This window comes from Pelophylax lessonae (assembly GCF_965119305.1).
Source record: "Pelophylax lessonae genome assembly, chromosome: 1".
NCBI classification, from domain to species: domain Eukaryota; kingdom Metazoa; phylum Chordata; class Amphibia; order Anura; family Ranidae; genus Pelophylax; species Pelophylax lessonae.
The window spans coordinates 739,608,435-739,635,785 of NC_138768.1; the positions used below are offsets into that span (position 1 = coordinate 739,608,435).

The window sequence follows — 27,351 nt, forward strand, 5'->3', positions numbered from 1 at the left end:
GTTAGCAGAATCCTGCTTTAAGCACTATTTCATATTCCGTATTAATCCACAGACACAACACCACATGACTTTATGTTAGTTTGTGTAATACCTAAAGTCCCCTGTTAAAAAAAATATTACTTTCGATTTATTAAAACGTGTTACCAAAAATACTTCTAATATTAATGTAAATATTTGCGTTACTTGCAGAGAACAATAGTTACGAGAACGCTGATGGTTACTGAGGCCCCAAGCCCCATAATTGTTTCCCCAACTTTTCTTAAAGTTCATTAAAGAAATGTATACTTTATGAGTCTTCTTTAGTCCATTAAAGTGGTTTAAAAAGGTGTTTTTCAGTTGTTTAACAGCAGCCAACGAAAAAGGAACAGCATGCAGAAGTCTTGAGTGGTCTGTTCGCATTAGTTCATATAATAAGTTTATTTTTTCATTATTTACATAATTACACAGATGAAATTCAGCTGCTGGTTGGTGCCTTCTTCGCATAGGCCCAAATGCCCTTGAAACACATAGCTACTGTTTAAAGGTCTTTCCACAAATGTAAAAAAATATAGGAAGGATATACTGAGATGCTACGATGTACCGCATGATTAAAAAAAAAAATGTAACATGGAAGAGCTCAGGAAGCTGACCTTTGTTATGGCCATTGGTTCCAGTTCCTACTTGTGTTCTAGGTGCATAAAAAATTCCAAGAAAGTACCATGTGCTTGGCAAGGCTAATAGTCCCTTGTCATATTGTCCATTGCAATAAAGTGGTCTTCTGAGTAAAAAAATAGAAATCCCTGGATGTCATGTCTTTTGCTTCTGTTATTTCCATGGAATGATTAGGGGAAAGGATGCTGATATATGTATTCTAGAGGAAACTGTCCTCAACTAGATCTGAAGAATCTATTCCAATGTCGTCCATCATTTCAATGTCTTCAATGGTCTCATCCTCTCTCTTGACAATTGTCGAGCTGCTCGATCCAGTCTCAATTGCACTTTCTTCAGATGTTTGAGAACTGAAATTAAAAATGTTTTTATAGAATAAATGACTTTTATAGTATAGTATAAGATTATTAAAAACATTGACAATGTGCAATATAATTCTGGGTTTTGGGTTTATGTCTAAATTACCTGGAAATACATTTTAAACCCAGCTCATTTTTTTGACTGGGTGTATGGGGAAGGCAATCCTCCAACACAAGTACTCTCAAAATATATTAAATATGCAAAGCACTACATAGACAAGGCAGTTGTGCAGGACTTTCTTTGGAGGGTAGCTTTTATATAGGGGCTAACATGAGCCTTGAATCTGGCACTGGAATTTCCCAACAGCCTGAAAGGGGTGCAGAGGTATAGTGGTAATATATTGTTTTATTGCAGTGGATAGGGAAGGGTTAGGACTAGGGATGATCGAACGGTTTGGGTCGACCATCGGTTCGACCCGAACATTGGCTGTTTGAAATTCGGCCGAATTCCGAACTTTTTGAGGTAAAAGTTCGGAATTCGGCCACCAGAACCGCCCAAAATGCAATGGGACAGGAACTGGGCTTTAAAAGCCTGTGATTGGACCAGAAACGTCAGTAAAAGCCAATTGAGGGGGCAGGAGTCTTCTAGGAATGTGATTGGAGTGACTACGGGGTCCAGAGGCCAATCAGTAGTGAATACGCCCCCCAGTATATAACATAGCCCCGCCAAATCTCTAGCACTGTAATAGAGAGGCTGTGGAATAGAGTGGAAGCATTTCTGTTACTCCTGCTGCTCCAGTGTAATTTTGCAATTATTAGTATCATTCCTAGCAGAATTTTAGGGCTTCAAAATTGTGTTTTTTGATTCCAGAAGTTCGGGTCCCATTAATTTCAATGGGGTTTTGGAATCCGAACCGAACTTTCGGGAAGTTCGGGTGTTCCGGCCGAACCAAACTTTTCAAAAGTTCGATCACCCCTAGTTAGGACCTCTGTCAGGTGACAAGGGGATGGAAAATGAAAGTCATTCCCCAAATAGGAAAACAGTCATGGATAATCACCTGACAGGAGTTCTAACCTTTCCCTGAAAAAAAAAAAGTCGAGAGGTGGCAGGAATAATATTAGTAGAATAGATAAATAAGTATAAATGGTGTTGCTCAAACTCACTTATAGTGCATAACATAAATCCTAAATAACATCAATGTAAACATATATCACACAATTCATCAGCTATATGTACCCTAACATACGGATAAGCATGGCAGAAGGTGCCTTAAAAGGACCATTACCACACATCACCTGGGCATATCTGACAGATCCAACACCAGGCTTAGAGCGATGGATCATTACCCAAATGGATGTCACAGTAATCAAAAGGCGCAAGAGATTACGCAAAGAGGTAAGAGTTCTGTGAGCACATTGGCGTCACAAGGAGGTGGAAGCACACCACTCATATACACACGTTTACACATGCAGTTTTCTTCTTTTAGAGAAGTCACCATTGGAAAATGAATTAATACACATTTATCATCACATATTTATTTTTCTATGGACTGCACTATTATTATGCACTTTATAGATGATGAACTGGCTAATATATGCACTTTATAGTTGATAAATTGTGTGATGTATGTTTACATTGATGTTATTTGAGAAGATTTATGTTATGCACTATAAGTAAGCATGCGCAACACTGTTTATACTTACTGTATATATCTATTCTACTAGTGTGAAACACAGTGGGTGTTTGCAGCAAATTTAGACTATTGCCACACATACTCAAACACACAAGTCACTTTACTATTTAACACAGAGGTAACACAGAGGTTTACCCCTGCTTCATGTTCATAAAGTTACCCATGTGCTCATGGTTTTCACTTGACTGGTTTAGGTTAGGTGTACATGGTCATTGGAGGCCAATATAAGATCAGATAGAGGTCTGTTTTAGTGGATACTGCTTTATAATTTCCGGTTCAAATACTACCTTCCGCATTTATAAAAAATGCTTCATAAGCTGACGTAAGAAGCAAAATGCCTATGTAACCTGTGACCTGAAGCTTCTATGTCCAGCCACTTCTCCAGTCTGCCAGACTCCTTCGATTAGGTGGTAGGCACATAAAAGTCTATTGTTGCTCTATAACAACCAATGGAGATAAGGATGTTGAGTAATGGATACTGGAAGTGGATTGAATCAAGACTTAAAGCAGCCACATGAAATTAGGAGGGCTTTGATAATGAAGGTAATTTACTGGTTACACTTACTAGTTCAAGTCTGATCCCCTTTTTAATGAACTTCTTCTCATTCAAACACTTAAAACTATAGACAAAACTTTTTTTTATTTTGGATAGAGTAAGGGAGGTCTACAAACTGACAGGGATTCTAACCCATCTCTGCTTTTTTCAAAATTAAAAAAAAAGGTCTTGCCTTTAGGTCAACGTCAAGCCCAATCTGGGTTAGGTGTGTCCACTAAATAAATTAAGCACATTTTAAGCCATTTAATTAAAATAAAGTTTCTGTAATTACCTGTGTCTGTTTCTTTTGCCTGATTCATCCTCTGATACAGGATCAATGTCTGGAAGAGGGATGATGTAACCACTATCAGCACTGAGTCTTTGTTCATCGAATACATTATCTCTGTCCTTCATTTTGTTCTCATTCTTGTAAGTCACCCCAATGTAGGAATTATCAATTTCGCAACCCATACGAGTTACAGCTGGATGGTCACTTTTCAGGAAGTCGTGGAGAATCTTCTCATAGCACTGTAAAGAAAGTGATGTTCATAAGTTGGGGAGTACAACATTCAAGATAAAACCACAAATAAACAACAGACCCTACCATTAGGGGGAGTTTGTGTAAGGCATGTTCAGTTAACCACCCATCTTGCTTACAGCACTCTTGAGGGTTATAAACTGATAAGCTGCTTACCATTTCCTATTTTGGCAGTCTATGTTACAAAAATTTGAGAGAGGTTCTTCTGCTGCCCTCAGCAATTCTGGGATCCTTTCAGGTTGTACTTTTAGAAAGGTCTACTTTTACCTCTTTGTAAGCTTTCTTTAAATGTAGTCATTGCTTTAGATGCCCCAATACTTGCACTTTTTTTTTTTATAAATGACTGTATAAACCACTTTTAAAGGAACCTTTTTTACAGCATTTGATTTCCTCTATGTTTGCAAGTGTGTAGCACCCCTAGAGTGCTAGAGTAGGATGTTTTGTGTTAGAGTAGGTAAATTGTCAGGCTTGGCAGGCAGCCAAGAATGTATTTTTTTGAGTGACCCAGGTAGGCTGGATGACTCAGCAGCATCTTCAATAGGGGCTCCCCCTGCAAGCTGGAAACTTGGAGAAGATTCCAGAAGCAGTTGGGAGGGGTCATGGAGGAGCTAGCTGGAGTGTTCTGAGGGCCCTGGCCAATCCCCAACAGATGAGTTGCAGGGGGCAGGCCCCTTCCAATATTTAGAGTAAGCCTATCTGGGGCAGAGTAAGTTTGGGTGGAAGATGGAGATGGAGTTTTAGGCTGTTGGAAGCCTTTATGAGTAGCCCCCTAGTCTAGGGGGGGGGCCTGGGCTCGGGTGCACACGGAGCAGGAGGCACAGGAGCAAGGAGAGGACAGCAGGAGGACACTGCAGGGTAAATCTCCAGAGAGAAAGCAGCCATGTGGGCTGGTGGGTGTTACAGAAAGAGGACTGAGAGGCATGCCTGAAGGGACTGGGTACAAACAGTCTGGGATGGATGCAGAGTCAGTCTTGGAGAAATGTTGAGAAGTAGCCAGGAAGGCTTGTGAAAGGGGCAGCTACAGCCAGGCGGGCTGGCAGTGCCTGAAGAGGTGGTTCTGGGAGCAGTGGCCACAGAAAAGGACAGCTAGGACCAAACTACTAAAGGGGCCACAGTCCTTGCCTGAAAAGGGAATTCACAAGGATCTAACTGAGATTGTGTCAATGCTAGCTGTTCCTGGGAGTTGTAGTTCTACAAGCATATCTGTGCTGGAGTTAGAAGAGGAAAAGTGTGTATATACCGAATGTATATAGTTTCTGCCCCTGAAGAGTTTCTTACTGCTCAAGAGGGCATCCTTTACCCCATCCAAGTTCAATTTCCCTAAATAAAAAAAACAAAAAAAAAAAAAAACAAAGCTGCAAGGACTTTTTCTTGTCTACAGAGTGAGTGGAAAATGCATGTGCCAGGCTGTTCAGGGTAGGAGATACCCATATTCACCAGGGGCTCCTAAAGGGGTAGCGCTACAAGTGTATCAAACTGAGACCCTTATTTTTTAAACTGTTAGATGAAGGTTTTAATTATATCTTCTCAGAGAATATATATGTTTTTGGCTAATACCGCAATCTGCCCATATCTTTAATTTACATTTATACATATTGTGCAACTGGTAATGGTGCCTATGGAAATGGAGAGGTTATCTCAACACCTCTCTAAAGGAATTTCTGAAGACTGAAAGACTGAATGATAAAAGTGAAACTTATTACAAAAATGTAATTAACTTAAATGTATATGAAATGAAGAAATGAGGAAATATTTAATTATTAAATATTTGTTTCTTTTTTTCTATATTACTGTAAAGCCAGTCATACATGGATCAAAAATTTGTCCGGTTCAGGAGGGACCAGCTGAATTTTGATCCATGTATGGATAGGGAGGTTGTACAGAAGTCAATCTAGAGATGGACTTCAGTAGAACCACTGTGTCGGATTTTACCTGCTTGATCAACGCTGCAGACTTTAGCCTGCAACGCTGATCAGTGCATCCTGAATACAATAGCTCAATGGGGAGGATCATGTGTTGGGGGAATCAAGTCAATTTTTTTATTTATTTTTTTCGTTTAACTCATCTATGGACTGCCTAAGCTTTGTCATTGAACTAGATCATTTGAACATTTGTTAACATATTATCTGCAGCAGACACTAATGCTACAAAAAGTTTTTGTACCGTTTTATACTCTGCAGGTAGAAGACTTTCAACTATTTCACTCAGATGGTAGAAGGAAGGTCTCTTCTCTGGCTCGCTGTTCCAGCATTTCACCATAATGTCATATCTGGAATTTAAATTAAAATTAAAATGTCTTCATAATTACCAGCAGCATAACATTGAAAAATGCTTTTAAATTGCATTTTTATTACAGGTATATACTTACACTTCGTGGGTAGCATACTCTGGTTTTGCCATTCTGTAGCCACTTTTGATCTTGTTATAAAATGAAGAATCCACCACCATCCCTGGGTATGGTGTTCCACCTTAACACAAAAGAAAAATAAATAAGGGTGTTTTTTTATACACAATAGGCATCTCTGATTAATATTAACCCAGAATTTCTAGTATGAATCTGTTGGGGGGAAAAAGATAACAAAACAGCAGTACTCAAGACCACATACTGCTTACTCTAACATACATCACTCTAGCATCATCTACTGCCCTCCCAAAATGGATATGCATTGAGTGGCTATCTGATGGTTATGCATTGCAGTGTAGGATGGGAGCAGACAGGTGCAGGTATTTCCAATTTAAGTTATTGGAGACATGGTAGCAGTGTTGGAGGGACTATAGTGGTTTGGGGTCAATTTTATTTTGCTTTAAATTTAAAGATTTTTGGTCTTTTTTACACTTTTTATTAAATATTTAGCTTACAAAAAAAATTTAATACACAAATGTGACAAAGCATTATGGATTTTTTTAAAGATAGCACACAGTAAAAGTGTATTACATTTAGACCTCTAATAAAAAGTCAGGTGGGAGCCCTACTAGAAAAAAAAAAATTCATTTGTTTTGGGTTAAAAGTTGTGGTTACAGTTTGTGCTGATAGACTATGCTCTCAGTTCACTATTCTTATTGTTAGTTTAGTATGTATTGGTCCCCACCAATTTGCTATAATGCTATAAAGTTTATAGACCTCCAAAGCTAAAAAAAATAATGTGATTGGCTGAGGTTGCCACATACCAGAGTACTTACTCTGCCACTAAAAAAGGATGGGTCAAACATGGCTCATGGTTTTTCATGGCACTGCTGATGCCATAAAATGCTACACCTTACACCTTGTAGGTACTTTTCCCTAGGTTTGATCACAATGCAGTATACCATGTCTCAGTGCAATGGGATATACACAATGCTGATAAACATACTTCCTTGCACTAATGTAGTAACATCATAATTATAAACACCTACCAAGAGAAAAAATTTCCCAAAGAAGAATGCCAAATGACCACACGTCACTCAAGGTTGTGTAGAGGTTATCAAAGATGCTTTCTGGTGCCATCCATTTTACGGGGAGAAAGGTCTGCAGAGCAGAGAACAAGAAATGCAACAGTAAATCCCAAGTCATTACATTATACAAATAAACTGACAGGCCAACATGATGTGTCAATAAGGAACATTTAGGGATGTTTTTAGCATGTGGCATCACTTGAAATTTCCTTGTAGCTAGCCCTGAGATGCGGACAGCTTAGTATAGGCCATAACATAGCAAAGGATATAATCTCAACAAATATTTACAGGACTAGCTCTTGTTTGTGTATAGAGTAAAACATTTATCCTAGGCAGACTTTGGGTGTGGCTGGCTAAATGGAGCTAGTGATTTAGGGTTTGCATATGTTAGAGAAATGACATGTAATTTACTCTGACCTACACTTCCACCAAGCATCGGTGCTCTAAAATCAAGCATGGCCATGAAAATTATAATCTTCTATCTGTGTTAAACTGTAAAGCAAGGGTAGAATTGATACGTACGCTGCCCTTTGAAACATAATTAGAATCATGCATGATGTCTCTGGCCAGACCAAAGTCACAGATCTTGACTATTTTTCCTTGTGCCAGCAGAACATTTCGAGCTGCCAAGTCACGGTGCACACACTGTAAGAGGACAAACAACACAGAGAAATTAGGGGCTTTGTAGGGTGTGGATTAGAAAACAACTCTGAAATAAGTATGTGAATTTTACTTACATTTTTCGAAGCTAGGAACTCCATGCCTCTGGCAACCTGGTAGGTAAAACTTAGCAAATCCAGCATCGTTAAACCCTCAAAGCCTTCATCTGAGAAAAGGTTCTTCACCTCTGTTCGAAGTAAAATTAGAAACATTATATGATCAGCAACTAGAATTGCTAAAAAAATAAAAAACAATTCTAGTTATACTTTAAAAACACAACTATGTCTTGGTACGTTGATATATTATATATGGTAAACTTTATATATTATTCAATACATTAGGATTTCCTGTGTTGTCCATTTTAAGATGGGAAGAGGCTGACTTCTTTGTATTTAAACTGGATTACTGAACAGATACAATATTATACAGTGTGTATATATATATATATATATATATAGATACTGTGTGTGTATATATATATATATATATATATATATATATATATATATATATATATATATATATATATATATATATATATATTGTACAGTATGCAACAATAATAACAGCCTATTCTCAAAAATCTTCAGTCATGAGAAGTGTTTAAGGAAATTTCCTTAAATTGTAGGACATTAAAGTGAAGGTGTCTACAGTACAGAATCAGACTATAGCACTGAAACCAATAAGAATAATTTTTTTCCTGTTGTAATATTCATTTGTAGCATTAGAATTATGAAAAGGTGATTCAAGTGCCTAGTTGCTTAAAGCTGGCTTAAGGGCTCATTTACCTGACATAGGCCTCTTTTTGTAAGATGCTGGACGATCATACCAGGACCTCTGAATATCAGAATACTTAGATACCTCGTTCATTTCATGCATTGGAACATACTGGGTATTGTCAGCCTGCTTCATGTCCATATAGTCGCCATTATTTTCAAAAGATAAAATTACATAGCTGCAATAGAAATAGAAAACACATTTGAACCTGTTTATTGCTGCCTTATAATCCAGGTCAGATATATACATGCATCTAGAAATGTGTACTATATAAATTCTGTACAGAAATTTAATCCATGTAACATTCTACTATGTAGATGCAGAAAAAGCACAACACATGCAGTGAATTGTTTCATATATAATGAGTCTGGTTGACTATTTTGCTAACCAAATAACCTAGAAGATGATATAATGGCTACATGTTTTCAACATTAGTAGTCACCCTAGGCCTGTGGAATGTTTAAACTGTAAATATAGAATGTTCTTTTATAGAACTAATAGTATATTGAAAGGGTGAAGCCCATATTATGGTTTAACAACGACTGGACAGTAGTCAAAATAATAGCTGGTTCCAGACACTGACCAGAGGGGGTAACATTATATCTCTAATGGGTGGGCACCCTTATATAGGAAAACACATAATTAATTTTGAAGGGACATTGTCTTCTAATGCCTCCTCATGCCCCCTGCTTTGCACACTATACTAGTGTTAATGTACGTATATACGTATGTTCGTGTATCTGTTCTTTTCATTGGAACCTCAAGATAATAGTCCCTAAGAGGTAACAATACCAATGAAACCAATTGACCTTTATTTTCCCTAGTACAAATGATGCTTTTTTTTTTCAAGACACGAGACCAAAAAAGTCATCTGAACGTGATAGAATAATAGTCACCTATATGACAGTTTTGGTGGTTTTGGTTGCTTCTTCGGTACTTATAACGGTAATTGAAGGATAAGGCTTCACCCTACTGAGGCATCTGTCTTAGTATAACAACCAGTCAGGAATGCAGTGGACTTTATGATAACATGAAATATACATGTATGAATGCTAGATTAAAGATCATCTCAAGATGGCGTGCTTTTGGAGAGGATGATAAATATGTTTCCAACAAATTAGTTAGCATTAAAAGTCACAACAACCATATTAGTATAAAAGTAGAAAGTAAAAAGGTGCCATACTTTTCATACCTTCTGGTGCTCTCATCAACTGGGTTCAGGCCAAAGATGTCAAGATCTTTCTTTAGCTTCTCTGGATGTCGACTCTGAAAGGTGTCCCGATTTTTATGAAGATGATTCACCAGGTCCCCATAAAAGCAGTATTCAGTAATTATGTAAATAGGTCCTGGAAGATAGTAAATAGCAAACTAAGCTACTGCTTTCAACTGTTTTATGTAAATTAGTCTAACTGCACCTCTGTGATGTTTTGGACAGATCTCACAAATCTAACTAAGCATTTCTAAAATCGAATTTCTAAGTTAGAAGATGATTAAAGTCACTTCAAGCCGTTAGAAATTCCAGTTTTAAACATTGGAGTAGCATTCCATATGATATGCTGCCAGAGGTTTTATAAAGACAAAGCAGGTAAGATACAAATTATTATATACCTGACTTGGTACATGCTGCTAACAAGTTGACTATGTTCAGATGAGGTCCAAGATGAGTCATGATTTTCAGTTCAGACATTAGAGCTTGTTTTTCACTGGATCTGGCAGTGGCTGTTGAGGGAGAAATATATTAATATATTTACATTTGTTCAAAAAGTATCACATGTATCATTGAATGTTGTTTTCACGATGGATAGATAAATATATAGACAGATAGATAGACAGACAGACAGACAGACAGACAGACAGACAGACAGACAGACAGACAGACAGACAGACAGATAGACAGATAGACAGATAGACAGATAGACAGATAGATAGATAGATAGATAGATAGATAGATAGATAGATAGATAGATAGATAGATAGATAGATAGATAGATAGATAGATAGATAGATAGATAGATAGATAGATAGATAGATAGATAGATAGATAGATAGATAGATAGATAGATAGATAGATAGACTGTTGGATAAATAGAATATAAATTGAAAGATAGAAGGAACACCTACGTTTAAGCATTTTCACAGCAACTTTCATCACAGGCTGTGATCGGCTAAGTCCATATGCAGCTCCTTCCACTACCTTTCCAAAGGCACCAGATCCAAGGATTCGACCTGAATATTGTAAAAAAGAGACACTGACTGTTTGTTCTTTAAAATTATAATAAATGAGAAGAAAAACAAGTAAGAAATGACTGTTTTCATTTGCAAAGAAGAGCAAGATAACATGCTCCACTATTGCATTGTCACTTTATTAACAAGATGTGTCAATTTTCTGGGCAGGTGCTATTGGTTTGAATAATCTCCCTTTTATTTCTTGCCACTGAATTCCCAAAATGTATCAATTTATTTTGCATTATTAAGAAAGGCTCAGTTTATAGCTATGTCTAACAATTGAGATTTGAGAAGCCAGTGGGCTCAATTCACAAAACTATAATGAATTCAGCATTTCATTTCACTTAACGCATTGCCACAGAGACCTTAAAAATGTATCTATAGCAAAGATTTTGGCACAGGTTATCACTCTTCAAAAACCACCGTAAGCGTCAAGTTGTTGGTAACTATTAGTTTGAGTGAGATGCCTCTTGAGGACATCAGGAAGAATTGGTTGAAGTGGTGCTTCAATTAATATCTATCACTAAGGCTTTCAGAAGTTGAATGGCTATTTCATGCAACAATATCATGATTCCCCACCTAAATAATATTTTTGTTAATGAATTTACCATTTATAGGAAAAAATTATTATGAGATAAAATATTGAACCAGTGTTAAGGGTAAGGCAACTAAAAAGTGATATTTTAGTTGTAGGTCAGCCATTGCCTTTTTAGATGTCTTGGACATTCCAACACTGAGCTTCTCTTGCCTTATTTCCTAAACATATCATAATGGTCAAATCAGATGTACAAATCCAGGAACTCATGTGAGATCCTACTAGCAGAGCTCCTGAGAGATACAACAAACTGTCAGGTTGTTTAGAAAATGCTGAATATAATGGTTTTTGGTGGACTGACACTGAAAAATAACTCCAATAAATTATAAATTGAGCCTTCTCTGTGACTAAAATTGCATTTTTGAATGTACTTTGGTTTTGAGAGCTTTATCAACTCTATAAACGTAACTATGTTTTTCTTACCAAGAACAAGGCCATCTCTTGGAAATTCCCATCGTGAGTCATAGGGCAATTGCATTGGGTCTACGTATATATACTCATGGCCATCTGGGCTGATTGACTCAATCACTCGCCATCTAATCTCATATCTTGGTTTCTGAAAGATTAAAAAACATAGGGTGTAAGAATGTATAAGAACAAATGGGATGTTGACCATTTTCTTATGGTATGTGCCAGTCATTCCCTACCTGCTTCCATATGATGACTAGGACTATGAGTGATATGATAACAATCACAAGGAGAACGAGCACTGCAGCTGCCACTGTCAGTTCTGAGCGTAGGGCTGTGAAAACAAATTCAATTATTACAATACTGTATCTTAAACCCCTGTACTAAAGGGAAATAAGTTAGGCCTAAGTTAGCACCTCCCAACCAATAAAAAAATTACTATAGTTTTTGGGGTTTTTTTTTTTTGCTTTTTAGGAATATTAAAGGTTAACTCTAGAAAAATATGCGCTGACAATCGAAGCTTGCAAAGCAGTATCAAGAAGAAATTGGGGTACAGGAATGGGTGGTTACTGATATATTAGTGCAACCAACCCTTCAAAGAACATTTTAGAAACATGCATATTCTTAGTACTTACTAGGAGCAACCAATTTCAGCTCCCTTGCAACAACCCCGAGATCATTCTTTGCTATACACCGCACTGCTACAGTCTCCTCAACCTTCTTGAAAGTCACTTGACTCTCCACTGTGTTCTCATTGTCTTGATGAGTCTCCATGCTGATTCCTGTACCATTGGTTACTAAAACAGACCAGGAGCTGTCATTATTACACCTGAAAAAAATAGCACATTGTCAGGAATTAGTGTTGCAATGTCATGAAACACATATTGCCACACTGCATAAAACGTTAGCTCTTTACCTTTTTATATCCCTGCAAACCAACCATTCCACATCTGGAATGGGCATTCCTTTAGCTAGACACTCCACTGTTTGCTGACCAGATGAGCCATGGTGATCGTCCACTAGTTGTAATATCAAAGCAGGGACTATGAGGAATTTAGAAAAAACAAAATGTAATACTCTCCAAGGTGTCTATTCATACATTTGTTCACACAAGATTTGCACAAGTTTCACCCACAATTTACACATTCTTCTATATGGATTCAACTTGAAAAATGCATGAGTTGTCGGTGAAAGTTGTGCACCCTGTGTAAAAACAATTATAAAGTAAATTACATATATTCAACTATGTAAGATAGAAAAATATGTACATTGTGTAAATTTTACATCAATTTCATTATAAAATTAATTATAGAATAGCTGAAGCATATGCGTAGTACTTTCAGATCAAACATTCAACATGTAAGTGGGTCTTGCAGTGTTATCATTAACATTAGCAGATTCAAGAATTTCCAGAGATCAGGGTTACCTTTTGTCAACCAATCAGTTCAATGGGTAAAGGAAAGGTATGTATTTAAGAGCCTATGTATTGCAGTAAGTGTCCTAGGATTAATTGGTAACTGTGACTGACACCTGTTAGGAGATGTCCAAGCAACAATGCAGTGCAATTTAACCAGAGATGTATAGTAACTAAGTAGAACTACTTCACTACTGTACTTAAGTACCGAAAGGCGGTATCTGTACTTTCCTAGAGTAGAATTTTTTTTCTCCTACTTCCACTTTTACTTCACTACATTTTTTCAATGATTTCAATACTTCTACTCCGATGTTTTTTTTTTTGTGCTGCATAGTTACTCGTTACAATTATAAAAATTACCACTGCCAGAACAGTAGATGGCAGGTTTCATGAAGCTCAAAACATGTGTATTATCAGCGCATACGAAAATAAATGCTACTGTATGTATAAATAAAAGCTGCATTTGAAATAATAAAAAACAATATGATGTTCAAACTTTTGACTTCTTTCTTTAAAAACTACATAACACAGTACTTGTACTTTTACTTTCAGTACTTGAGTAGCAATTTCTTTTTTTTTCTCAAAATTACTGCTACTTTTACTTTCAGTACTTGAGTAGTAAAATTAAAAAAAAAACTACTTGCAATACTTAAGTACAAAAAATGTTGAATACTTTAGTACTTCTACTCAAGTCACTTTTTGATCGAGCACTTCCACTTCTACTCAAGTCACTTTTTGATCGAGCACTTGTACTTTTACTCAAGTATGGGTTTCGAGTACTTTATACAACTCTGAATTTAACTGAGGAAACTGGCATAATCAAAGAGAGCCACTGGCATTCATATTATTTGGGAAGTGAATTTTGTGCATTCTAAGATTGTATAGATAGTACATTTTCTTTTATGGCAATTGTAAGCTCTGCTGTTAAAAACAACACCAGTAAATTACTGAGGACCTGGAAACTGAGGTGTCATTGAAGTTGAGTGAGCAGAGAGATCCAAAGCCCTGGTAGGTTTAGGTAAGATGTGAGAGAGTCTTCCACTACAGAAAGGGTAGGTATGGATTAAACCATGGGGTCTGACCTTATGATGCATCCTCAGTATGGGTGAACTAGAGTAGAACCCCAGAAGCTAGATTTTGGAGTACAGCTAGTAATAAATAAGGGTACCTGGAACAAATAGACTCCCAAGCTATAGCAGCTTATAAACCTAGAATACGAACCCATACTGTGACAATTTGTATTATTTGCACTACAAGGGTAATCACCTAAATAATTGTGTATATACCTTTAATTTGCAGCTCAAATGCAGACGTTTTAGTTTCTGCGTCATTCTTAACTACAAGTGTGTACATGCCGCCATCCTCCTCTTTGACACGGATGAGGTTCAATCTACTTGAATATCTGGTAAAAAAAAATGTATACACTCATTTAAAAATAAAAATAAGGTATTTTTATGGTCTCTAAAAGGTAAACACATAGCTATACACGGGAGGTTGATTTGCTAAAGGTAAATAGACTGTGCACTTTGCAAAGTGCAGTTGCTCCAGAGCTTAGTAAATGAGGTGAAGCTACACTTTGTAAAAAGTACCCAATCATGTGCAAGGAACATTTTTTAAAAAAGGGTATTTTTGCTTGCACATGATGGATGATGGAAGTCAACAGAGCTTTTGCTTATTTATAAGCTCTGGATCAACTGCTATTGCAGTCTATTTGCCTTTAGTAAATCAGCCTCACTGTGACATCTAGAGTGTTTCATAGCATACTATATATTACTGGAGTAGTCCTCTTTACATATTAGATAAATTGTTGGCAACCACTGGTATGAGGACTATACCAGGAGAATCAAAACACCAAATGGAGTGCAACAAAGTTTATAGCTATTCTTACTTTACATTCTACATGTATCTCCATTCTTAAAAAAAAAAAATGTCATGCAGGGCTCAGATATAGTAAGGCTTAGTATGTGTGTAGTAGACTAAAGCTGCCTACACACTGTCAGTTTTTTTTTTTGGGCTCAGCCAGAGGGCTGAAAAAAAAAAACAAGCGCATTCCTTCATCCACACCAGCGAGGTGGATGCAGAAATCCTCCCCGCTGTGCTATTGTATTCTGACAATCGGCTTCTATCGAACAGAGAGGGCCACACACACAGGTCAAAACTTGGCCAGTGCCTCCTGAAGCAGCCGAATATTGATTTGTGTGTACCTAGCTTAAGCAAGTGATACTCGTAAAATCCCCTCAGATAGGGGCGTAACTACAAGGGTTGCAATTGCAACTGGGCCCCATGCTCCAGGGGGCCTGTGCGGCTCCCCTGTACACCTGGCGATGGGGGCAGTATGTAGAGAAATCACTGTCCTCCTTTTTCCTCCTGTAGCTGCAGGAGGAAAATGGAGGAGATTGGTTCCTCTGTATGCTGCCCCCACCACTCCTCCTATCCAGTTCACTTGTGTTCTGCTGTCTCTGGGCCCCTGTGTGCTCCTCTGCCCCCTCCCCTTTGTACTCCCTTCCCTCTCCTTCTGGCTGCTGCAGGGGATGTGTCACAGTAGAGAACCGGGAAGGGGTCGTTAAATATGTAATTTACCAGCTCCTTCCTTTTCTGAATGGACAGAGTCATAGTCAGTGACATTGTAAAAAAAAATAAGTAAAATGATAAAAAATAATACAATTAAAGTACCAAAAAATAAAAAAACTGACACCAGCGGGTGAACTTCCAGGATCGCAAAGGTCACACTTGCGACCAGGCCCTCCCATTCCTACACCGTGGGGAGGCCCCAAGATGGCAGGAAGGGGGCTCACAGCAGAACTTGTGAAAGGGTCCTATTGCGGGACTGTAATAAAGGGCCCCACAACGCGAGTAAAGGGCTTCAGGCTTGAAGGGAAGGGCCCCGGCCAGGGGTCCGGGGGGCCCTTCATGGTTTCTTGCACCGGGGCCCTGAAGGTTCTAGTTAAGCCTCTGCCCTCATATTTATGCTTTTTAACATGTGTTACTGCAACTGCATGTACCCCGATGCAGTGCAATTATTTTGAATAGTGCTCCAGTACTCTAATACAAAGTACCTTCACCATAATGCATGGTAACACGCTACCCTGCAAGGGGTGCTGCCACTGTAAAAAAAAGTACAATGACTGATTTGATCTCTGTTAGGCTTTGTTAATGCACCCCATCAGACAGATTGAGTCTAAATGAGTCCTAACAAAATATAAATGTAAAACATTTATTTACTCCAAGAGATTAAATTGTTTTACATATTATCAGGATCTTACTTGGCTTCCTCGTTCCTGATGGTGGTCATAGTGATCTCTGTCATGCTTTCGTTCAGGGTGACATTGTCCTTTAGCCATAAGATCTTTGGTGCTGGGTAAGCCTCCACCTCCACAGAAAAAGATTTTACTTCATGGAGATTTGCAAATTCCAGCTGTCTAAACTTAGGGCTCAGTGTTACAAATCCTTTATCTGCAATTCAAAATGTTTTACAGAAATTATAGGAAATGTTACAGAAATTGTGAAATGTAATAACTTCCTCAAAATTACAAATGTAAAAATTTCCTTTAAAATATAATTTTAGAAGATCATAGCTACCGTGCTTTCAGCTTCAACATGTCAAAAATTCAATCATTTTTGAAAAAAAGGAACTACCCCACCAGTGAAATTTTTTTACACTCACCATGAACTGTAATGTTAACTTGCTGTGCTTCTTTGCCTTCTCCTGTAGTAGAAATGATAGCACATTCATATTCCCCAGAATCCTTTTCTGTAACATTTGGGATGGTCAGTGTATATTCCAGTCTTATCTGAGGCTTCTTACTTTCTTCAACTATTAATGTGCCAGATTTTCTCTGCAATTACAACACGCACTCTTTAGGGCATAAAAGAAATAACAACTTAACACGTAACACTTTAGGAGAGTAAGTTCATTTAAAAAAAAAAAACACATTTTTCAAATGTACAGCAATGTTTAGATCCTCCAAACCGTGGCCCGTAGTCCGAATGTGGCCCTTTTCTTGCCTTTATCCAGCCCTCAGGGCACTATGCCTCCTACTCACACCAACAAGGGGGCACCATTCCTTCCGCTGACACCAACAGTGGGGCATTTTCCTTCAACTGACACCAGTGATGGGCCACTATTCCTCCAACTGATATAAACAATTAGGCATTATTCCTTCCACTAATACCAACAATGGGGCACTATTCCTCCCACTAATACTAATGATGGTATACTATTCCTCCCACTAATACCAATGATGGGGCATTATTCCTCCCACTAATACCAGAGATGGGGCACTATTCCTCCCACTAATACCAATGATGGGGCACTATTCCTCCCACTAATACCAATGATGGGGCACTATTCCTCCCACTAATACCAATGATGGGACCCTATTCCTCTCACTAATACCAATGATGGGGTACTATTCCTCCCACTAATACCAATGATGGGGCACTATTCCTCCCACTAATACCAATGATGGGACACTATTCCCCCCACAAATACCAATGATGGGGCACTATTCCTCCCACTAATACCAATGATGGGACACTATTCCTCCCACAAATACCAATGATAGGGCACTATTCCTACCACTAATACTAATAATGGGGTGCAATTCCTCCTTCTTCTACTGACTACAGGAACAGTGCACTGTCATTTTTTACTCCCACTGACGCTGTGGCATTTTCTACTTCCACTGGCTGCTCCAGCCCCTCTAAAGTCTGAAGGACGTTAAACCAGCCCTTTGTTTAGAAAGTTTGGAGACCCCTGCTGTAGAATATTGATATATTTAATAAAACCCTTACATCTTGCTCTTTGTGTTTTAGCTATTACTATAGCAATGGTATCCATTAATGTCATTTTCTTATTATAAATATGTAAAACATCTGCCAAAAACTCTAATGATAAGCTTAACTTTATTCAAAAGTCTGTAGCCTTTAAATAATAAAATTAAAACTTCATCATGTAACAATTTTCTATCACAAACGCTTTGAATAAGTGCGCTGTGTACAAGTGAAAAAGCTCTAAGCATTGGTGTTATTTTGCTGTTATCTGATCTAAATAATAAAAAAAAAAAAAAATGGTCTAAACAGGAGTGAAGGAAGTATCATTATTTTTTACTGGCTTAACCATGGTCCAATCAATGAAAGAAAAGCATAAAAGAATAGAAGTTCTTCTCCGCATTTGATTATGGCAAGGACCTAAAAACAAACATGGCACAGGGTGCCCAGCAATTTCCTAATACACAGTTATTTAATGAGGTAGTGATAGCATTTGGCAAATACATTTGCATAAAATTATTGCACATATGAATTACATTCATAGCAGTCACAAAATCTATGTGACTGCTATGAATGTAATTAGTATTCTGTACCACTGAAGAATTTTTCTTTTAAGAAGGCAATTGGAGAGGGATGGGGATCCTTAACAATTTTGCTATGGAGCCCTATCATAAATACTTACTGTACATCCCTGGATCAATACTGCTGCACCTTCTATATGTGGGACACTAGTGAGTGCAGCTTTAGCTGTGTTTTCCAAACTTTGAAGAGGACTGGCATTTATAGGATATAAATCCAAATAGATGCAGCACAATTCTTTTTTGATGCTATTGGCAAGCAAAATCAATGGTTGAATCAGAGGCGTAACTAGAACCTTTAGGGCCCCGGTGCAAGAAACCATGAAGGGCCCCCCAGACCCCTGGCTGGGGCCCTTCCCTTCTAGCCTGGGGCTCTTCCTACTGATCCTGGGGCCCTTTACTCTGGTTGCAGAGCCCTTTATTACGGTCCCGCAGTGGGACCCTTTCACAAGTTCTGCAGTGGGCCCCCTTCCTTTCATCTTGTGGCCTTCCCACGGGGGTGGAATGCCAGGGCATGGTTGCAAGTGAGACCTTTGCGATCCTGGAAGCTCACCCACAGGTGTCAGTAGTTTTTATTTTTTGGTATTTTAATTGTATTATTTTTTATCATTTTATTTTTATTTTTTTTACAATGTCACTGACTATGACTCTGTCCATTCAGAAAAGGAAGGAGCTGGTAAATTACATATTTACTGACCCCTTCCTGGTTCTCTATTGTGACACATCTCTTGCAGCAGCTGGCAGGAGAGGGGAGGGAGCACAATGGGGGGTCCAGGGGAGCACACAGGGGCCCAGAGACAGCAGAACACAAGTGAACTGGATAGGAGGAGTGGCGGGGGCAGCTTTCAGAGGAACCAATCTCCTGCATTTTCCTCCTGCAGCTACAGGAGGAAAAAGGAGGACAGTGATTTCTCTACATGCTGCCTCTGCCGCCTCTCCTATCCAGGTGTACAGGGGAGCCGCACAGGCCCCCTGGAGCATGGGGCCCGGTTGCAACCCCTGAAACCCCTGGGTTGAATATAGAATGTGCTAGAATTATTTTTTATTGTAATGTATTGTTATCATTTAAATAATATGAAGGAACAACTAACATAATGCAAATAGGCAGAACAATCTGCAGGCTAATGTCCTCATTGGCTGCTCTGTACCCTTTGCCTTGGTAAATACCATCTTACTATTTTTACCTGCTTTCCTGGGTAATTCCACTGCAGGTCAACCACCTCATTCTCTAGGACGATGCAAGAAATGGTGATGGTTTCACCCGTTCTGAAAACAGTTTTTGGGGCTTGCATTTCCACGGCAATGTTATTACTGCCTGTAAGACATAGAAAGGGCAAGTTAAAAAATAATACAAAATGAAAAACTCTCTGCAACTGCACACAATGAGTACTTTTCATTCTGCACCAATCTGTAAAAAAATATTTTAGAATTTCCATTTTAAATTGATTAAAGTTGACAACTAGTATCAACAAATAAGTGAAAGACCTTTAGGTTTGTGGCCTATTTTATCAAATAAATCTTCTGTGGTATAGACATAATCAGTGTTACAACAACTGTTTAGCTAATCTCTAATCCTTTGTTATGAGAAAAGGGCACTGTGTTTAGCTAATAGCTATATGTATTTCTGTTAATTGCTACTTTTATTTTATATTTGTATCCCATTATTTGAGTAAAAAAGTAATCTTTAAGAGCAGCTAAAAAAAAGGACAAAATGTTTCCCATGGGAGTATTTTTTCAGAAGAATATTACAACAATCATGGCATTTATGTCCTGAAAGATTGATTGGGTATAATGAGTTCATTCAAAGCTCTCAGAGATCAAGACCTGCAAAATGTAATCACACACTGAATACATTCTGAAATCTGTGCTGAGAACACAATCCTCATAATTAGTTGCTGACTAGTTTTTTAGTTTGATAAAATAACAGAAAAAACAAGAAGGGTGAGGCAGAGGTGTTGCCCAGTGAAACTAGTCAGATGCCTACTTTAGAGCAAACTTTGTCAGAAAAATAACAAGAAAAAACTGACTGGTCCTTTTAGGTATTGATCCCCCTTACCTTTCCTACCATCATTTTATAAGAGGTTTAGTAGAGCAAAGAAAATCAGAATACACCACAAACTGCATGCAACATTATTAAAGGTGACCTTTAGGGTGCAACAACACTAAATATTGTCAATAAAGTAGAATTTGGGAAACCAACAGACATCAGATGAATGCACAGTGTAGCCAAAAAAGTTGGATCTAGAAGCAATTTATCTGTTGGTATTCTCTACAAATACCCTCTGGATGACATGGGAAAGGATCAATTGTCTGAAATAGATTTTCCCAAGTTTGTTTTTATAAGATACGGCCAACACCAGAGGGTTTCTGGAAAATTCATATATCCCTACCCTCATCTAAATAGATTGTGCATGTTTATGACATAGTAATGCTATGACATAAACATATTTTAATTCTCAGATCTGACAACCACCATTTATGGATAGCCTGAAAGAACACATTGTGGTCCTTTTAGCTGCAAGCCGTCATATTGCAAAGGAATTGATCACGGTTGATGTAATGATAGAAACAAAAACATTTGGTTGATTATTATATATAATCTTGTTTATTGAAACTTGTTTGAAACCAGCCTCCCTAAAACAGGAACAGCCTATTATGATCTTACCAATGGAAGTTACAATGTTTGTATCTTGACTGCTTCTGCAGAACAGAAATTAGTATGTTGTTTTCTGAGCAGAGGAAAAGGGAGTGGGACCTAACCTGACTTTAAGGCCTCTAGTTATCGCTCGCAAAGTGGCATCATTTTTTTTCTCAGTATGGTATATTTTTCTCTGGAAACCTTTGTTTAGGCCTGTCCCATACTCTAGCATGGGCGTCCGCAGATAGGGGCAACTCAATCCCGGAATCTCAACTTTCAAGTGGTTGTTAGGCCGCTTTATACCATCCTGTCTGGTCTGTTTAATAATCCTATGTGCCTGTGTGTCTGTGTTTTAAAAAAATAAGCCTTTCTTTACCAGTTTTCAGAGGGCCGAGGACCGCTCACGTGACCCGTCTGACAGCTCCTTGCAGTGGACGGGGCCAAGGGTTCCTCACTGATGTCCGTCGGCAGGGGAGGAGGGGGAGAGGAGGAGAGAGGCGGCGGGTCACGTGAGCGATGAGTTGCGCTCTGAAAACTTGTAAAGAATGGCTTATTTTTATGAAACACAGACACAGGGGCACATAAGATTATTAAACAGATTGTACACAGGATATTAAACGTTAAATGAAACTACAGCAGCAGGAGGGGAGGGGGGGGCACTGACATAGGAGCAGACAGGCAGGGAGAGAGGAGGGAGAGAGGACAGAGGAGGACAGGAGGGCGGTGGATGACGGAGGCACGTAAACTGACCATGGTTTAAGGGTTCAGCAGCCATTATATACCGTGGTCAGTTTACAGAGGTGAGGACATAACCAAGCAGGATAAGCCAGGTATTTTAGGTGATAAAAGGGGCCAAATTACACAGCAAAGCACTGTGCTGTATAACATGCTTTAAGGGAACAGGATAGTTTTCTTTAGGTTAACAAATGCTTTAAAAATAAATGCTGCTGTTTGCTCTTTAAAAATAAATACTCAAAATAAGTATAATGACTAAGCCCCTCCCCTTCATGACATTGTTGAAAAGGAGCGAGCATGGGTGACCTTAAAATGATGCCCCCCTGAAAAACGTTCTGCGGACGCCTATGTACCCTAGTAATAGTATGAGGTATGTGGCACCAAACAAATGACAAACCCATAGAATTGGTAAATAGGTAGACAAAAATAAGAAGGTCACAAGTCTTTATTCATATTTATGTATAAATAGCATCCAACACTGACATAAGAAGTACCTTTCCATATCTGTAAGATGTACTCCCCGGTTTTGAAGAGCACCCCGTTTACCATGGTTTCACAAATGTAGACACCTGATACGAATTTGCCAACAAAACCTTGCTTGCTTTCATATAAGGCATCAATAGTCTTTTGCTTCTCTTTGTTTCTCAGTGTCACTTGGCTGTTGGGATCAGTTGTCCGACAAGGAATGACAGCAGTATCATCTTCTTCCACTACAACAATGAGGTCAAACAAACCAGGTGGAACAAAGGGAACTGTGGGATCTAAACAAACAGCCTGTGTAAGAGTAATATTGCCTTTAAACTACATTTATATATAGGTAAAAACCTGTACAATGCATGTTGGAAGTTAACCTCTTCACGCCTAAGGGTAAAACAAATCTTTATGCCTAAGCACAATTTTGCAAACTTGACATATGTTTGTAACATAACATCTACTACTTTGTGCATCAAGATTGAGTATACCTTGACAAATTTGGCTGTCATTTGGTATTAAATAGTTATGGCTATCTCCTGATTTTTATTTTTTTTTATTATCAATGGAAAACTGGCCCAAAATAGTAAAAAATATATATATTTTTTAAAGTTAACTGTATATTTCTTGTTTTTACCATAACCTACCACCAAAGAACAAACCCAAAATAAATTCTCCTGCTCCTGATGATTGCAGCAATACCACATATGTGTATGTTATTTGTTGTTTGTGCCTGAAGCACAGCCTAGAAGCAATAATGCGCATTTTGCGTCATTATTTTTTTTTTTGTCCTACCTAAAACACACTGACACTGATGCTAAAAAAATGAAATAAAATACATATACTGACCCTGACCTTTGACCCTTACTTGATCCAAACTCTAATGCTGGCCATACAGTAGCCAAAAAATCGGGCGTGTGCATTTAATAAAATCAAATGATTTATCGGAATGGCAAAAGATACTACCATCATGGAACCATCAAATTTTGAAAGATAAGAGTTCCTTGAACATAAATTAACCATTTTATCGTTAGTTTTCGTGAACGTCGTGGAAATGAAATACACTTTACATAAAACGTTTTTTTCGTGGACCGTACATTTCTATTATTATGTTCATTCTGTAATATGTTTACCTTCCGGGTTAAAGGTTTTGGCACGTGCGCACATGCGCGAGGCAGCCACTAAACACAAGAATGTTGGTAGATCAGCAAAAATATTTCCAATTTCTCAAATGATTTTTAAGGCCAAAAAGTTGAAAGAGATCACCATTCGTCATCCACTAACTATAAGAATATCGGGCGAATGATCGTCATTATAGATTTTCTACCAATTGTTCTGCTAGTGTATGGCCAGCATAACCCTGACAGTGATCTAGATCATACCTTGATCTAGGTTTTTTTTTACAAACACTTTTCTTTCTTTTTGCAAGGAAAGAGAAAGATACATTGTATCTTTCCTCTCCATTCACAGGAAAAAAAAGCACAGGGGTGGGCTTCACAGTGCCTGATCACTGTGGTAGCCAGTCTGAGGCTACCACAGTGATCGGGTGACCCGGAATTGGGATATTCGGGTCCCAATCATTAGTACGGGGCCCGGAGCTCTCAGTGATCAGGTGACCCAGAATTGGGAGATTCGGGTCCCAATCATTAGTACGGGGCCCGGAGCTCTCAGTGAGACCCCGGTCTCTGTGTTTGGAGCGTGCCATGTGGCACACTCCCAGTACAAAGGAAGATACACATAAATGCAGCCCCATGGAAAAAAGCCTGGTCTAGTGAGGCCGCATATATGTGTTATGTCGGCGTGAAGGGTTAATGAAGACTGTGTAAAGAGAAATTATTTTTGCATGCATATTTAAAAGATATACATTATGAGTGTGATTACTTCGATGTAGAGAACATAATTTATGTAAATTAAAAAACACTCTTATATTCTGATAATAATTATATATAGGGTATACAATACATGTCTATGTATATATATATATATACATATACATATATATATATATATATATATATATACATATACATATACATATATATCTATATATATCTATATCTATCTATATATATATATATATATATATATATATATATATATATATATATATATATATATATATAGTAGTTTTGAGTCACTGCTCCTATCTCATGGTAGGTCTTGGAATGACAATAGAGTTAATTGTATGTATGACTCAAAGAAGAAGCTTTGTAGTTTTGGAATAATGCATTAGCACATCCTAAACAGAAATATTGATCACAGTACGTAGTATACATTTACCCCTGTTGACTACAAGTGTATGTAGCAGTGGGGTAGATTTATTAAAACTGATGCACTCAGAATCTGGTGCTGCTGTGCATGGTAGCCAATCAGCTTCTAACTTCATCTCATTCAATTAAACTTTTTAAAAACCTGGAAGCTGATTGGTTTCTATGCAGAGCTTCACCAAATGTTGCACTCTGTAGTTTTAGTAAATAACCCCCAGTATATTTTTCCATGAGTTTTAAATGAATAGTACAAAAACAGTTGCGTACTGTCTGTGATACTTTCTTTTTTGCACTAACATCCAAATTTTTAGGGCAAGATTTTAGGGTGTACCCTCCTCTTTAAGGTCTAATAACTTTCCAAGTTTAATTACCACTGCTGTATATGTTTGTGTGTTTGATTCTTCCCTTATTAACATTCTGCTAAATCTTTGTGTATTAGTAGTGCTTGGATCTTCAAGAAGGGGGCACACCCCAAATGCTTCTCCTAAAAATGTAAATGTTAGTACAATAAAAAAGGTATCACAGACAGTACTCAATGGTTGCAAGTGCATTAATGCGGCTACAACACCCTAAAAAATGAATAACACAACATTTTAAAAACAAGCATCTGTAGTTGGAAGTTGGTGGTAAGTGGACAAACCTGGAACATAGATGTACATGTCCATGCCTTCAATCTCAAACTCATCTGTCTGGGTTTGATTGTAATAGCAGGTGTAAACTCCTGTGTGATTGGCAAATGCTTTCTTCACTTCCAGCACTGACACAAAGAGTCCGCTGTTGTTTTCTTCATGCCGGATGTCTAGATTGTCATCACCGTCCTCCTCACTGGGATAATGCCAGCTCAACTCACTTTCACCACTGCAGCTTATTGAAAAGGAATTGTGTAGCTGTACTACCATATCTTCATTTTCTGGAAAGAGCTTCGGCAAATGGCTTGTACTACCATAAGTATATAACGGAGCTGTAAAGCAAGCACAAGACTTTCCAATCAGCCTACAATACATGCCATTTTATCCAAATATATCCTTCTTGATAATTAGCTATGAGGAAGAAAGGTTGAATTTTATGGACAGATGTCTTTATTTCAAGTCAAACCTAGAGGTCTTATGTTTAGTAAGCACCAAAATGGAAAGATTTCATGTTTCTTATAGCAATCAGTCAGGCTGCCAATTGCCAAGAAGTCAGCTGAATGCTTGGGCCCAAAAGATACCTGAGGTCAATGGCAGGGGAGGACTGGGCCAGGGGGCAGGGTGGCAATTGCCCCCTGGGCCACTCTGATGCCCTATAAAAAGGCTGCACCGCTTCTGCCACAGACATACCTAAATGATTCCTGGTGAAGAGAAGTAAAAAGTCCCTGCCGCTGACCTACTTAGTGGAGGATGAAGACAAGGCCAGAGCGCAGGCCTCCCTCCCCAGCATGGATGGTGTAAACTGTGTCTAAGCAGAGGCCATTTCCATGCCCCACTGGAGACTCTCCTCACCAACCAAGCTGTCTCAGCTCCCCCAACCGACCCCTGCTGGCCAGGTCGGAAACCCGGATTCGGCCAGTGGTTAGAGAGTACCTGGTGTGGAGCTTCAGCCTGGAATGGGGGCCAGGAAGAGGGAAAGTGGGAGGGGGGCCAAGTCGCTGCACCATGGACCTCTGGATTGTACTTGCCCCCTGGGCCGAATGTTGCCAGTCAGCCCCTGGCTAGAATCATATTGGTTCCACCAAACCCAGTACTAAATGTACATAAAATTAATGTTTGAGCCTTATATAGAGGATAGGCCATTGATTTGCATTTTGCTAGTGATGTGCGAAACAGAATGGAGAATCATTGAAAATATAAATTCAGGAATTAGGATTCAGTAACTGTGCAAGTGAATCAGCGGAACGCGTTTGCAATGCCATTACTCCTTAATGACACCCCAATTGCGGTGTGATTTTGCCGTGATTGTCACGCTGCATTCGCGGCAAAATGGCAGCGCTCGAAGCTTGTCGCTCAAAAAGGAGCAGGAGCTTCTTTTGACGACAGATTTATGCTTTGTCATGATTGCCGCCCAATTTATCGTGTCAAAATCGCACCGCGATTGGTGTGATATTAAAGAGCAATGGCATCGCAAACACGGCCTTTTACATGTTTAGGTTCCATTTACCCTTAGGCGATTTGAATCGGTGGTGGAATAGCCACGATTCTGCCTGCGTTTCAATTTGCCTAAGTGTAAATGGAGCCTAGATATGTGAAAGGATCAGTCCGCCCTGCCCTGGGAAAGAATTTGATTAGCCAAATTTACCTTCCTGATATGAACTGAGAATCAAATCATCCATCTATCAATAATCACAATATGTTGTTACTAACAGATATGAAATAACATCACGTCTTGTCTTCTATACATTATTTATTGCTATCAACACATCTCTTTTTGGTTACTGTTAACCTCCCTGGCGGTATGATTCTTTCCGATTTTAGGTGCTGAAAGCAGTACCATTATTATTATGTAATTCTTAAGAATGAGCAGCCCAAACCAACTATTTACATATGATTTTTTTTTACTGTGCGTTCTTCTTTATAACATCTCGGGTATGATAAAGTTTGAAACACAAAATCATAAATTAAAATATAATAAATAACTATAAATAAGTTAAAGTATATATATATATATATATATATATATATATATATATA

The 27,351-nt window shown here is 38.3% G+C and overlaps 1 protein-coding gene across 2 annotated transcripts; it reads right to left on the reverse strand.

The window, feature by feature from the left end:
- Window positions 1-650: 650 nt before the first annotated feature.
- On the reverse strand, window positions 651-25,619 carry PDGFRA (platelet derived growth factor receptor alpha). Of its 2 annotated transcripts, none has more exons than XM_082256685.1 (21): window positions 25,326-25,619; window positions 22,442-22,708; window positions 19,759-19,889; window positions 16,891-17,062; window positions 16,490-16,679; window positions 14,513-14,628; window positions 12,729-12,855; window positions 12,448-12,641; window positions 12,052-12,146; window positions 11,828-11,960; window positions 10,705-10,809; window positions 10,192-10,302; window positions 9,776-9,929; window positions 8,595-8,761; window positions 7,884-7,993; window positions 7,669-7,791; window positions 7,108-7,219; window positions 6,083-6,182; window positions 5,878-5,983; window positions 3,469-3,704; window positions 651-998 (listed from the first exon to the last, which is right to left on the reverse strand). In XM_082256685.1, the coding sequence occupies exons 1-21, from the start codon at window positions 25,582-25,584 to the stop codon at window positions 851-853; spliced, it is 3,156 nt and encodes a 1,051-aa protein (XP_082112811.1). In that variant the 5' UTR covers window positions 25,585-25,619; the 3' UTR covers window positions 651-850. The 2 variants fall into 2 exon arrangements, with proteins under 2 accessions (XP_082112811.1, XP_082112810.1); XM_082256684.1 differs by having other exon boundaries at window positions 9,767-9,929.
- Window positions 25,620-27,351: the final 1,732 nt, after the last annotated feature.

What these genes read in the sequence shown, in the direction of transcription:
- PDGFRA (XM_082256684.1), bottom strand. Translation starts at nt 25,584, where the DNA reads ATGGTAGTACAGCTACACAATTCCTTTTCAATAAGCTGCAGTGGTGAA. An exon ending in CATGTACATCTATGTTCCAG is followed by an intron (nt 22,709 to 25,325) that starts GTTTGTCCACTT and finishes CTGTTTGTTTAG; the next exon opens with ATCCCACAGTTCCCTTTGTT. An exon ending in GAGTATGCTACCCACGAAGT is followed by an intron (nt 5,984 to 6,082) that starts GTAAGTATATAC and finishes TTTAAATTCCAG; the next exon opens with ATATGACATTATGGTGAAAT.